The sequence below is a fragment of the Gossypium raimondii genome, chromosome 12, assembly GCF_025698545.1.
Source record: "Gossypium raimondii isolate GPD5lz chromosome 12, ASM2569854v1, whole genome shotgun sequence".
In the NCBI taxonomy this organism is placed as follows: domain Eukaryota; kingdom Viridiplantae; phylum Streptophyta; class Magnoliopsida; order Malvales; family Malvaceae; genus Gossypium; species Gossypium raimondii.
Window position 1 is genome coordinate 27,304,264 of NC_068576.1, and position 13,417 is coordinate 27,317,680.

The following is a 13,417-nucleotide window of genomic DNA, read 5'->3' on the forward strand; positions in this document are numbered from 1 at the left end:
ATCGACCGTACCAATAAAACTGATCGAATCAGTTGGACAAGTAATTTGGTGGCCTAATCAATTCGACCACCAGTTCGGTTATAAGAAAGCTTTAATTTTGAATGAAAAAAATACAAATTTTCACTTTGTCACGAACAGTTTAGGAAAAGTTTGATTGTTTATGTATATTCTTTCAAATAGGTCTTTTCTTTTTGAGTTAGCATTGGTCAACAAAACGTAACTTTCTATTTTTATAAAATTTTTAGGTTAAAATATTAAAAAGAACTCTCAACTTTGTATTATTTATACAAGTCATTTATACTTTTTTTATACATGGATAAAATCATATAATTTGATTTGTACTTAAATAAGTGGGCTTACTTAGGTATGAATTAAAAATTAGGGGTTTATAATTTAAAATTGTGAAAATTATAGTAAGAATGGAATTTTTGAATATTTATATTGTATTAAATTAAAAACATGAAGCTTCGTCACTATTTTCAAAACCAGACTAAACTAGCTAGTCAGATTGATTGCACTGGGCATAAGTGAACTTAAGTATAAATTAAAAGTCAAAGGGTTTAAAATTAAAATTGTGGAAATTATGGCATAAATGAAAATTTTGAATATCTACACGATATTAAATTAAATGCATGAAGCTTCGTCGCTATTTTTAGAATTGAACTGGCCGATCAGACTAATTGGATCGAAAATCGACTGAGATACTAGTTCAAAATAAGGGGTTAGATTGGTTGACTTGTAAATCAATTGAATCGGATAAAACGATTTTACCTAATTTTAAATATTAATAATTTATTCAATTGAACCACTTAGATTGATTGAACTGAGAATCAATGATCTGATCAGTTCATTTATCGATCCAATTATGAAAATATTAAACTTTATTCATGATATGTTATAAATAAAATTAATTATTTACTATTTGTGTTTCGAAGAAAGTACGGAAAAGAACAAACAAACCTTCTCATGTTTTTTTAATCGACTTTGAATTTAAAATAATTTCGAAATATAACAAATTCAACTTAAATTTACCTAAAGTCAAATACAACTTATTTATTTATTTATTATAATTTAAAATTTCTAATCCAATTTAAAAATTTTCTAGCTATCCATTAGAGGTGTGCATGGGTCGGGTCGGGTTCGGGCTGGGCTCAACTATAAATTTAGGTCCGTTTGCTAGGCTCGGGCCCTTCTCGAAAAATGAGCCTAAAATTTTACCCAATCCCGACCCGAATAAAAATGTTAAAACTCGAGCCCAACCTGGCCTGCCCATACTAATTTTTATATTATTTTTATATAATTTTAATATATATAATACATCAAAAATACTAAAAACATCAAAATAAATATTTCCCAGCAAATTGAAAATAAATTTTAAAAAATATGTATACTTAAATAATACCAAGATAGATGTAACTTAACAAGCAAATGCCTCTAAAATAATAACAAAATTAACAAATGTTTTTAAAATAATAACAAAATTAACAATAAAATAAGTTTTATACAATATCCAAATAATAACAATAAAATAGTAGCAACATAATAGTAAAATGATAGCAAAATAGGGAGAAAGCAATAATAAAATAATATTAAAAAATAATTTTTTTTGTCATTTAGTGAATTCGAGTCGGGCCGGGCCAAAAATACATTACCCAAGGCTCGGCTCATTTTTTAAACGAATCTTATTTTTTTTATCTAAACTTATTTTTCAGACCTATATTTTTATTTAAATTATTTCATATTTCAGACAGACCTTCAGATCGAACAAGATAACTCGACCCATGAACAGATCTACTATCCACACCCGGCATAATCTAACCCGCAAACCCTACTTTTTGTTTAAATTGTACCTGCATTGCAGCAGCAATCACTTAAATTCCCTTCATATATATATAAATAGTTGGTATGAACAAACCCCTCCGTAGTTGTGTATTTGTTGTATTAATCTTGTAGTCATTCATTCGTCTTTACCATCTCGGCCTCCTTCACAAGCCCCAAAAGGATGTTAAGTTGTTCAATCCGCACATTGCGGAGGCTAAAATGTTGTTGTAATAAGCGCTGGTCGTCCTTGTTCTTGGCAAAAGGTTATTGTTTCAGTAAACCCAAAGTTGTTCCTTCATTTTGCAACACTGACATCAAATTGAGTAGATTTTATGTCGGGGAGCGACAGAGTAGCCTCCGGCAATGGCGAAGACGCTCTCTGTATACCGTAACTGACACTTATGAGGCAATAGAGTTGGCTCTTGACTCAGTGATCAAGATCTTCACTGTTAGCAGTAGCCCTAACTATTTCCTTCCATGGCAGAATAAGTCGCAACGCGAAACCATGGGTTCAGGTCCTTTTCTATTTCAATCTTGTGCACCAAATTGATGACAGCAATGCCAATCATTCTGGATTTTCTGATTTGAGCTTTGCTTTACCAGTTTAATTGTTACTTTAATTGTAGGATTCGTTATTCCGGGAAAAAAGATTCTCACAAACGCTCATGTTGTGGCTGATCATACATTTGTTCTTGTTAGAAAGCATGGCTCCCCCACTAAATATAGAGCTGAGGTTCAAGCTGTGGGCCATGAATGTGACTTAGCCATTCTTGTTGTTGAAAGCCCAGAGTTTTGGGAGGGTATGAATTTCTTGGAGCTTGGAGACATCCCATTTCTGCAGGAAGCTGTTGCTGTTGTTGGATATCCTCAAGGTGATCCAATCCACCCAATTTGATTTCATTTTCTGCTTTTCCTTTATTGTTTGAGTTACATGAAGCTACAATGGTTCTTTCCATTTCTCAGAAAGAACCATCAAATTGATAGGTGAATTCAATTCTAAATGTGCTTCTTGAGAACTAGAGTGATCATTGCTATTGTCAACAAAGTAAAACATCTTGGCTTTGTTACTTGAACTTGGGAGTGAGTGTTGGATATGTGTCCTACATGGGTATATTCATTCTTTAACGAGTCTTTTAATGTATTTGGAGGGTTATATCCTCATGCCTATGTTTGATTATACATAAGAGATGGGTACTTAAAGAAAAAGGAAGAGTTGGAGCAACATAGCATTTGGGCAAATACCAAAGACACATTAGCCTTCTATCGACCATATATGACTTTTGAATACTTACTATTTGTTAGACTTTCAGTGCAAGCCGCATTCCTCTAATTTTAAGTATCACTAAATTAAATCTCTTTTTTGTTACTAGAAAAGACCTATTAAAGAAATTGTTGATAAGGTATTAGGCTTTGAAGGTTTCCTTGTGGGCGAATGTTATGGTCTCAAGTTTGGGATCAAGTCACCAGACAATTAATGAGAAATCAAATTTGAAGGAAAGGTCTTGCCTTATTCTTATTCCTAGTTTTGCTTATGGTGATGTGAACTCTAAGGGAGTTGCTTATCTTGAAACTCTAACAAGTAGGCTACTTAATTTATTAGACATTCAATTTGTCTTATTCATGAATAATTTCACTATTTATGTAGGGGTTTACGAATTAGGTAATGGATGTAAAGCCTTGATTTGATAGTATACTAGTAAACTCTTAATTAAACTAATATGGGAACTTTTAGGTAATAAAATTAAGTCCCACAAAATTAGAATCACAATTAGAATTAAATCAAATTCAAAGCCACATGTCAGTAACTTTACTTCCTTCTTGGAGAAAAAGCTTGTCCTCAAGCTTAGAATTAGGGAAGGCAGTTTTGAAGTGAAGAACATCTTCCCAAGTTGCATCATCAGCAAATAATCCAGTTGAAAAAGGGAAATAGAAGGTCAAGACCTGGATTAGAAAAACTAGAGGTTGGGTCCACTGGCGAAGAGATTGGTAGATGATTTGTTTCTGGAAGTTTTTTTATTGTGAATAAACATGAATTATAGGTGGCCGACTGGATGGTGGAGCAAGTGCATTTACATTTGGAGAATTAATTGACTGTACACACCAAAATGTCATCTTCCTCTTGTGAGCTATTAGAATCATATGAGAAAAAAGCAGAATTTTCAAGGAAAGTGACATCATTAGACACTAAATACTGTTTAAGATCTACAGAATAACACCTATAACCCTTTTGAAGACAATAGTACCTAAGAAAGACATGCTTAAGAGATTTTGGATCTAATTTTGTTACTCGTGGACGAACATTATGAACAAAACAAGTATTTTCAAATATCTTAAGGTTCAATAGGAAACAATAATTTAGATGGAAAGAGAACATTTTAAAGAATATCACCATTAAGAAATGAAGAGGGCTTATGATTTATTAAAAAACAAGCTGTGGAGACATCTGCCCAAAAACATTTTGGAACTTTCATTTGAAAAGGAGAGCTCTATCAACTTCAAGACATCTATGTTTACGTTCAGTAGCCTCATTTTGAGGAGTACCAATACATGAATATTGATGAATTCCATTTTTAACCATATAATCTTTAAATAAATCAGAAAAATCTTCTTTTGCATCATTACTTCGTAATGTACGAATTGGAAAATCGAATTGAGTTTTTATTTCAACAACAAAAAATCCAAACCCAACCATAGAAGAAATAGGACAAGGACCCCAAACATTAGAATGAACTAACTCAAAAGGGGACTTAGCTCGTTTACTAACTTTAGAAACTAAAGGATGACGATGTTTGACAAGCTAAACATTTAAATTAAGGACACAATTTCTTCAAAGACTATAAGGTAGGATGACCCAACAAACAATGCATCACTAAAGGAGTTAACACGCTAGAACAAGCAATGGATCTCGATACCTTTGTATCAAGAACATAAAGACCTTCAACTTCATAACCTCTACCAATAAATTGCTTTGTCGTAAGATCTTGAAAAAGATAATGATTAGGAAAAATGAGACACAATAATTTAGGGCACTTGTATGTTTACTAAAAGAGATTAGAGTAAATGAAATATTAGGCAAACATTAAGACTAAGTTTAAGGGAAGGGATGAGGTCAGACAATTCTAGACCTAAGAACACAAGAAGTTGATTCATCGACTGAAGTAATTTTAGATAAGGTCATTTGAGATTGGAAGGTAGAAAAGAGGTATGAATTACTTGTCATAGTCAGAGGGTATGTCGACTTAGAAAATCTTTGGGTTGAAGAAGAGTAATTGTGATCACACAGTGTTTTATAAACACTTCGAGGGAGGTATTATTTTATTAGTGGTTTATGTTGATTACATTGTTATTACTTGGAGTGCTGTTTGCATGTATTTTGGCTCTAAAGCTTTTTCTTCACACTCAATTTCAGACGGTGCTCAATGCACCCCCATGTGCCGACGCGTGTGGAAGGGTGAAAACTTGTAAATCGAGCCAAAATTCCTCTGATACCATGTTATGAAAATAGGAGTCAAGAAACAGTAAGACAAGAAAAAAGAGCTATTTATTCACATACTAGTGTCATGGGGCTAGAACTTTCGTCTCGAGTTCCGTGCAGCCTTAAGTGATCATTTCAATGCAAACACGGCTAAGTTAGCCTAACCATCAAACAATTGAGGATTTACAAAGAATTCCTTCATGACACCAAATTATATAGCGGAAGCAACTTAGCCAAAAGAAGTCATAAAAGAATAGAAAACCAAAGAAAACTAGAAAACTATGCACGAGAGGTGTTTGAGTAAATGCTCTCAATTGTATTACTTTCTCTCAAAGAATACAAGAAACAATGAGACTCTCTATTTATAGTTGAGCTCCCTCAAAATCGGCGGTCTAGATCAAGTTATATCGATGGACGAGATTAGTCTGTCCCTTAAATAAAGAGATTTACAAGCTATTATTCTCCTCAAACTTTTAAGATTAGTTCCCATATTTACTAAAGTAGCCTATCATTCCATATTAGCATCATTGGGCTACCCAGGCTTCAAATGAATAGGCTTCTTCAATAGCTCTTTGAATCGGGCCAACTTTCGTGGGTCAAATGATTTTCATCTAAACGATAGACCTCCATGGAATTCATTTGGTCTGATTGTCACGGGCTTTGAATTGCAGCCCGTGACACTAGGGTATCCTATTTATACAAAGCTACGAGAGTTAAATTAAGGAAACAAATCAAAGTAAATAAAATCTATATATAATAATATCTAAATATATCTCTACTAATATATTATATACAATAGATGCAAAGCCCTAATTTGATAGCATACTAGTATGGAAATTGTAGGAAATAAAATCAGAATTCAATCCCACGAAATAAGAATCACAATTAGAATTAAGTCAGATTCAAACCCCTTATTCTGCTGCCGATTTCTTGTGTCTGACATAGTGCTTGCCCACAAAGGCATCAATAACAGCAAACGATGGGATGTTGAACTTTCTTTTAAGAATTAGTTTGTGTTTTAGTTTTTACATGTCATATTGCCCTTGCCTGGATGCAGGAGGTGACAACATTTCTGTTACTAAAGGGGTTGTTTCTAGAGTTGAACCTACACAGTATGTACATGGTGCTACCCAGCTGATGGCAATACAGATAGATGCAGCTATAAACCCTGGGAATAGTGGGGGCCCCGCAATTATGGGGAACAAAGTTGCTGGTGTAGCTTTCCAAAACCTTTCAGGTGCAGAGAATATTGGGTGAGTTGTGAGTTTGTTTCCTTCATAAACATCATTTTGGTTTCAGGTTATCTATTTTTGATCATTGATTCTTATGGTGATAAAATGTTTTTTTACTTGGGGTTTCTACGAATTTCCACTATATTTAGTGGGGTTTCAGTATTGCATTCTCTTTGTTGTTGCCCCATTTTCCCTCAAATAGCATTGATAGCTATCTTGAGTATCATTTATTAAACCTGATGTAATGCTATCTTGAGTATCATTTGTTAAACCTGATGTAATGCTAAACGATGTACCATTTCACATGTGCGGTTTGTAATTTAAATAGTGCCTGCTTGTTTGTTTATTCCTTCACTATATGAGTCTACCCACTATTAAAAATCTAGTACCTCGACATGCACCATGCATTTTTAGATCTTAATTGTGGATGAACACAAGCACCAGCAAAAAGAAAAAAGGAATATCAGAAGAAGAATGCATCTTTTTGTTTCTTTCTATTAAAAAAAACCATTTAAGGTTTATTAAATGCTAGACATTTTGGCCATATTTGTTAGAAGGAAGCTTTTAATGGATATTATGTTCAGAACAGTGCCTTGAGAACCAAAGACCATATTGGGATGTTTAAGGAAATATGATATAGTCTAGGATTGAGAATTGTGTTATTTAGTTTATATTATCTGAAACTATAACAACTTGCATAAAAAAAAGTTGAAAGCTAAGCTGGACATGTCCAGACTGAACATTATTAAAACTTAAAGTAACTTCTTGTTAGTTCAAAAGCATAAGATTATTCCTTCTGGCTAAGTATATATTTCAATCTTTTTTTATTTTTTTCTTTTCATGATATGCAGCTATATAATTCCTGTTCCTGTTATAAAGCATTTTATAGCTGGTATAGAGGAAAGTGGAAAATACATGGGATTCTGCTCTATGGGTCTCTCATGTCAACCTACAGAAAATGTTCAACTTCGTAACCACTTCAAAATGCAACCTCATATGACCGGTGTACTTGTGAGCAAAATTAATCCTTTGTCTGATGCGTATGGAGTCCTAAAAAAGGATGATATCATCCTTGAATTTGATGGTGTGCCTATAGCAAATGATGGAACCGGTACTTGAATTATAACTGTTCACTCAATTTTTTTTCATCTTAATTTCAAATGAGATTCAACATTTTGCCAATAAACATTTTGCAATCATGCCAATTGCATTTTCTTAATAAAATTTTCCGACCCTTTCTAAGATAACATTTAGACCTTTTTCTCATGGTACTTATTTTTGTTCTGGTAACATGATTACATTTATCCTCAGTCTCTTCAAATAAGGCACCTACCATTGTCACTATAAGGGGAATTTCTATTTTTTGTTTTTAATTTTGTTTTGGTTTCTTGAAAGTGAGATGCTCGAGGATAGAATTTCCCTAATGTTTTTCTTTTGGATAATATACTAGTAAGTGGTAACTTTATTGGTATTCATAATTTTCTGCTGTACTTAATTTGGAGTGGAATTTACATGCATTGCAGTTCCTTTCCGGAACAGGGAACGGATAACATTTGATCATTTGGTGTCTATGAAGAAACCCAATGAAACTGCACTAGTCAAAGTCCTGAGAAATGGTCAAGAGCATGCATTCACCATCACCCTTCAACCTGTGAGTAATTCTTTTAAAGGTTTATTAAATATAGTAATATCCTCAATTTGCATAAACCTTGTTAACCTGGGTTAATGAAAGTTTTAAGGAAACCATGAAGAGCCCGAATTCTTCATATATGCCTCCTGTAATGATTTATTAAATTTGATTATATTTTGCGGTTCTTTTAGGTACAATCTGTGCCTGATTAACATTTTTCTTCTTCATTCTCATTTTGAATAGAAAACAACATTCTCTCCCTTTAAAAGAAAGGAAATAGATTAATTGATGAAGCAGAATTTGATAGTGGAGTTTTAAGCAAAAATTTAAACTTCTAGACCAGTTTTTATGATTTAAACTGATAATTTAATTGTTGGAATAAATAGGTGTTGTGTTCACCAGCATGGTGAAGATGAGTGGGGATTTGCAAGTAAAGGCGTGTTTATGTAGGAATTAAATTAACTCTGAGAGTTAATTTTAGAAGGGATAGTATCATTATGCTCCTATTATTGAAGAATTAGGATGCTTTGGGCTGATAGCCAAAACTTGGCTATTAAAATGAAACTTGTCTTTTTATAAGAGAGTCCAGTAAAGAAGAGTAGATAAAGGATGAGGAATAGAATAGAAGACACTATGGATGAATAAAAAATCATATTGAACTTTGTTTTGTAGAGATTTTAATTTTCAAACTCCCAATAATCAGCCATCCCCATCATAGTTATAGGCTAATTATTTGCCTGGAAAACATATATTGTAGCTGTTAATTGAGCCCTAATTAGAAGTTAACTGAAGTGAAACACTCTAGCATATCCTCTGCTTCAATGAAATGAGGAATACTCATGTAATTCCCACCATAAATTAAGAAGGAAGTCTTTGCCATCGGGCAAGGTAAAATAGATAATTGTCTTTGTATCTCTAATCAATGTTTTAGTAGGAATTGGCTAGAGTCCTGAGACATATTGAAGACGGTGATAAATCCCTTGCTAGAAGACCAGATAGCAATGGCCATATATAGTTTTTACAACCAAGAAGATTGGGAAGCCATCATGTTCCTCCACATAACTGCTGCAATTAAAAAAAAGACAGAAATTTGTCTGCTACAATTTGTTTTCTCGTCAGTACACCTAAAACCGAAATGTAAATACATATCCTATTGAACGAAGGATCAAACAGCTGCTCATGAACCATGTATAGGAAGTAAGGTGTCTGTATCCATTGCCTGAGGTGAATGCTTAAATTGATTCTGATTCTTGTGCTAAAAAAGGTTTCTTGTAAGCACAGGCTTTCAATTACTCAACTTTAAGGTGCTTGTAGATTCTTGCTGCCTTTTGACAATTTTTGGTTTACTTTTTCCAGTGCAGAATCTTATAGTATTTTTAATGCTTCAATTGGTCTTATTACACATGTTTTCTGACTGCTGAAATTATTAATAATATAACTACTTATGTCAGTGCATTGTTTGGTTAGTGGTGAAATTAACCTTGATTTTGAATCATTAGTTTATTAGTTTTCATTGATCTTACAGTTGCAGCCGCTGGTTCCAGTTCATCAATTTGATAAACTTCCTAGTTATTATATTTTTGCTGGTCTGGTTTTTGTTCCACTAACCCAGCCATACCTACACGAGTATGGGGAAGACTGGTATAATACTTCACCTCGTCGGCTCTGCGAACGTGCTCTAAGGGAGCTGCCTAAAAGAGCTGGGGAACAACTTGTAATCTTGTCTCAGGTTTGAACTAAAGACTTTTTTGACATCATTAGTGCATGATTGTTTCTGTGAGATGAAAACTTTGTAGTTTGTCAATTTCAGTTACAAGAAAGACCAAGTAAAATTTAGGTCCTAGATGAATCGATATAGATAGAAGCTTTGGTTTGGCTAATGATTTTAACTATCAAATCTTGGATGCTACTGTTCTCGTTTTCTTATTATTTTTGGAATAGATTATTCAAGTTCGTTTTCTATGCACAGACAGTTTCCTTGTTGTACTCCGTAAGTGGTATTAAAGAATTAACATGTGTACTTTTATTATATTATATTTATTTTTAAACATACCTGAAAGGGTTATGTGGCAACTCTTTCAACTGCATTGTACCGGGGGGGTGGGGTTCCATACCTCCTTTAGATAGATGGTTCCTTGTGCTTCTAATTTAGAGCTAGAACTACTGCAACCATGGAATCCTCTCCTCATTCTTGAAGTTCAGAAACTCCATCAGTGATTTATGAGATAATTGTCCTATCGTTGAAATTTGGACTACTTTCTTTGCGGCTCTCTCCTACACTCCTATACCCCAAAAAGGGGGAAATTTAATTGAATCACTAGGGTTTAAGGAATTTTATTATTTTATATACGACTAGTACAGCTTTTTAACTCCACCGGTGGTGTAGAATTATGCCATTTGCCCTTTTATTTACCATATTAATTGATGAATTTCTAAAACTTTGCCTAATGGCATGTATCAAGTGTTTAACCTCTCATATACAACTTTAAATACTAAACCAAAGGATTTTCTATGTCCGTTCACCTTCATGACAAACTGTTATATGGTTCAGGTTTTGATGGATGATATCAACGCAGGCTATGAGCGTCTTGCTGAATTACAGGTACTTTCTTATTTTCCTTTGGTTGGATCATCTTTGTTTCTATAGCTGTTTTCTACATCCAATAAACCAGTTATGAAAGTAGAAATGTCAGGAGAGAATTGTACATCTTGCATTCAGCTCAAAGTCAGAATTTATAAAAGTTATACACTGCCTAGAAAGGAAAGAAAATAAAATCTCTCTAAATACCTAAAATTAGCTATTTACAAATCCCTTAAAACCAGTTATTTACAGGCTGTTAACAAAACCAACCAACTAGCTCGAGGAGCCATTCATCATATGAACGTTTCTATTCATCATGAAATGTTACAAATTTGTTTCGAGGAGATAGAGGAGCAACTAGGTTACAGATTTTCTGTCACAAAATGCCATTCATCATATGAATAGGAATAGGACAATAAAAGGCAAAATAGTCAACCTCTATGTTAGATTTGGGCACGAGTGTTAGATGTAGGCATCCATAACTCATGACATTGAGCGGCTAGGATATTAGGAGTTACATCTGTTTTCAAATGTCAATTTTCAAGGAAGTAAAAAGCATTGAATAAAGTAAAAGAGAACAGGAGAATGATCCTTAGGCTTCAGTTGTAGCGCTCTTTGATTGCATAAAAAAAGTCCTCAAATCAGTTCATTTGCATTTTCAGTCAATTCCGATGACAGACAAATACGATTTGAAACTCAAGACCAGATGTCTGCTTGCATTTATATTAATCGGACTCAAGTGTGTCAGGTTGTGTGTCAAACATGGGTATGCCAGGGTTTTAAAGTTTTCTTCATATATTTGGCCATTGGGTACTCCTTTGAGAAAATGGAATCAAATCTGTTTATTGATCTGTTTAACTTGGTGGTTGCATTAATGCCATTATGTTTCTGCACTTGAAAACCAGTGTATGTCCAACTGCCGATGTAATTACGTATTCGTTTGCGTATGATGTATGCGTGGTTATTTGTTTTCTGAGAGGTTAAAAAGAAACTGTGGTGGACAGGTCAAGAAAGTCAACGGAATTGAAATAAAAAATTTGAAGCACTTGTGCCAACTTGTGGAAAATTGTAGCAGAGAGAGCTTGAGGATTGATTTGGATGATGATAGGGTAGTTGCATTAAACTATGAATCGGCCAGAATAGCCACTTCCCGGATTCTTGAACGTCATCGAATACCATCGCGGATGTCCATCGACCTTTTAAGTGAGCAGAACAGTTTGTTAATGGATTCAGCTGAGTAGAGACTTGACCTTAACTTAATGATCGGTCGATTATCAAATTGAGTTGCTTGCATCAATTTTTGAGTGTAATTCATTTATTGTCGACTCATATAAGTTCAAGAATTTAGTTGCAAAACAATGTAGGCATATTCAATTTCATTACTTATGGAAGAAGCAGTTATGCTAGGGTTGCAATTTTCTTAGGAAGAAATGCAGATGCTCACATTGAAATTTATTCACTGAAACTTTTCCTTGGAAGAAATGCAGAGGCTTTTTTGCCTTAATAATATAAAAAATTAAATGAATTATTGAAATAGGATAGGTTAATACTTACGAAAATAGGTAGAATGCACAATAACCAGCCAGTGTTGCCTGATCAACTGACGGAACCATTTTACTTCCCCCCAATTATTTCAAAATAATTACTTAATTTTTTTTGGTGCTGTCAATGTGTTAGGCGGCACAGGCATGTAATTTTTAAAAATGTTAATATTTCTTCGGGTATACAAGAGTAAAATTTTTTTTAATGGTGTCGTTATTGTGTCAAGCGGTATAGAAATTAAATTTTTTAGTGGTTGAAAAAAATTGAAAACTGAAAAGTTGAAAAAGAACTAGTACTTGTGGTTGATTGGTCACGTTGACAGCAGTGGCCTGATGGGTTGATTCCAGTGTGATCGGTTTGTCATAGGTATTGCTTTCGACATGATTGATTTGTCATACTGACTCCAGTGTGATCGGTTTGTCATAGGTATTGCTTTCGACATGATTGATTTGTCATAAGTATTGGTTTTTTTTGGCTTTTTAGCCTTTTTAGGTATTTTCTTAATAGTTAAAAAATATTTTTTTAACAGTTAAAAAATATTTTTTAACTGGTACTGTCGACGTATTAGGCGGCACCATCGGCCACTATATGTACCCCAAACCTGGGTAAAAATCATCAAGTTTTGAAGGTTTTTGTTTTCTGTAAAGTTTTTTTGAGAAGGTTTTTTTAGCAGTTTCAGAGAGAAAATATGGATAACTAATTATTTGTACCTATTCATTTCGAAGATGTAATTTTAGAAACAATTGTGGGTTGTATATTTGAAACTTGCCAAAAAATAGGAATAAGGTTCAAAAAGAATGTGTTTGACGATGATATGAAAAAAAAGATAAGTGTAAAATTGCTCGACGTTGTGAGAGGAGGATGTTGAAATTATTCTCCAAATTTTGTATTTTGTCAAATCCTATCAAATTTATCAAGATGGAATTTTTAGACGATGAAGACGTAGAGACAATGTCAAGAGGTACTGACCATTGGTTCTCTCGTGCCCCAGTTAACGATAGCCTCGGGTAGACTGCGGATCTTAGGTGAGACCTAGAGTGCAGCCAACTAAACACCAAATCTATCGGAATAAAACTTCTACATCTGAGAAAAAATGTGTGACTAACTCAATTGATAAATGCCCTTCTTGTACGCTA

At 33.7% G+C, this 13,417-nt stretch overlaps 1 protein-coding gene across 1 annotated transcript; it reads left to right on the plus strand.

Moving 5' to 3' along the window:
• The first annotated feature begins 1,898 nt into the window (after nt 1–1,898).
• LOC105763612 (protease Do-like 10, mitochondrial) lies at nt 1,899–12,170 on the plus strand. Its single transcript, XM_012581882.2, has 8 exons — nt 1,899–2,336; nt 2,448–2,693; nt 6,354–6,549; nt 7,380–7,639; nt 8,052–8,179; nt 9,684–9,887; nt 10,710–10,760; nt 11,744–12,170. Exons 1-8 carry the CDS (start codon nt 2,003–2,005, stop codon nt 11,978–11,980), a joined length of 1,656 nt encoding a protein of 551 aa, XP_012437336.1. The 5' UTR covers nt 1,899–2,002; the 3' UTR covers nt 11,981–12,170.
• The last annotated feature ends 1,247 nt before the right edge of the window (nt 12,171–13,417 follow it).

What these genes read in the sequence shown, in the direction of transcription:
- LOC105763612 (XM_012581882.2), top strand. Translation starts at nt 2,003, where the DNA reads ATGTTAAGTTGTTCAATCCGCACATTGCGGAGGCTAAAATGTTGTTGT. An exon ending in TGTTGTTGGATATCCTCAAG is followed by an intron (nt 2,694 to 6,353) that starts GTGATCCAATCC and finishes GCCTGGATGCAG; the next exon opens with GAGGTGACAACATTTCTGTT. An exon ending in TCAGGTGCAGAGAATATTGG is followed by an intron (nt 6,550 to 7,379) that starts GTGAGTTGTGAG and finishes CATGATATGCAG; the next exon opens with CTATATAATTCCTGTTCCTG.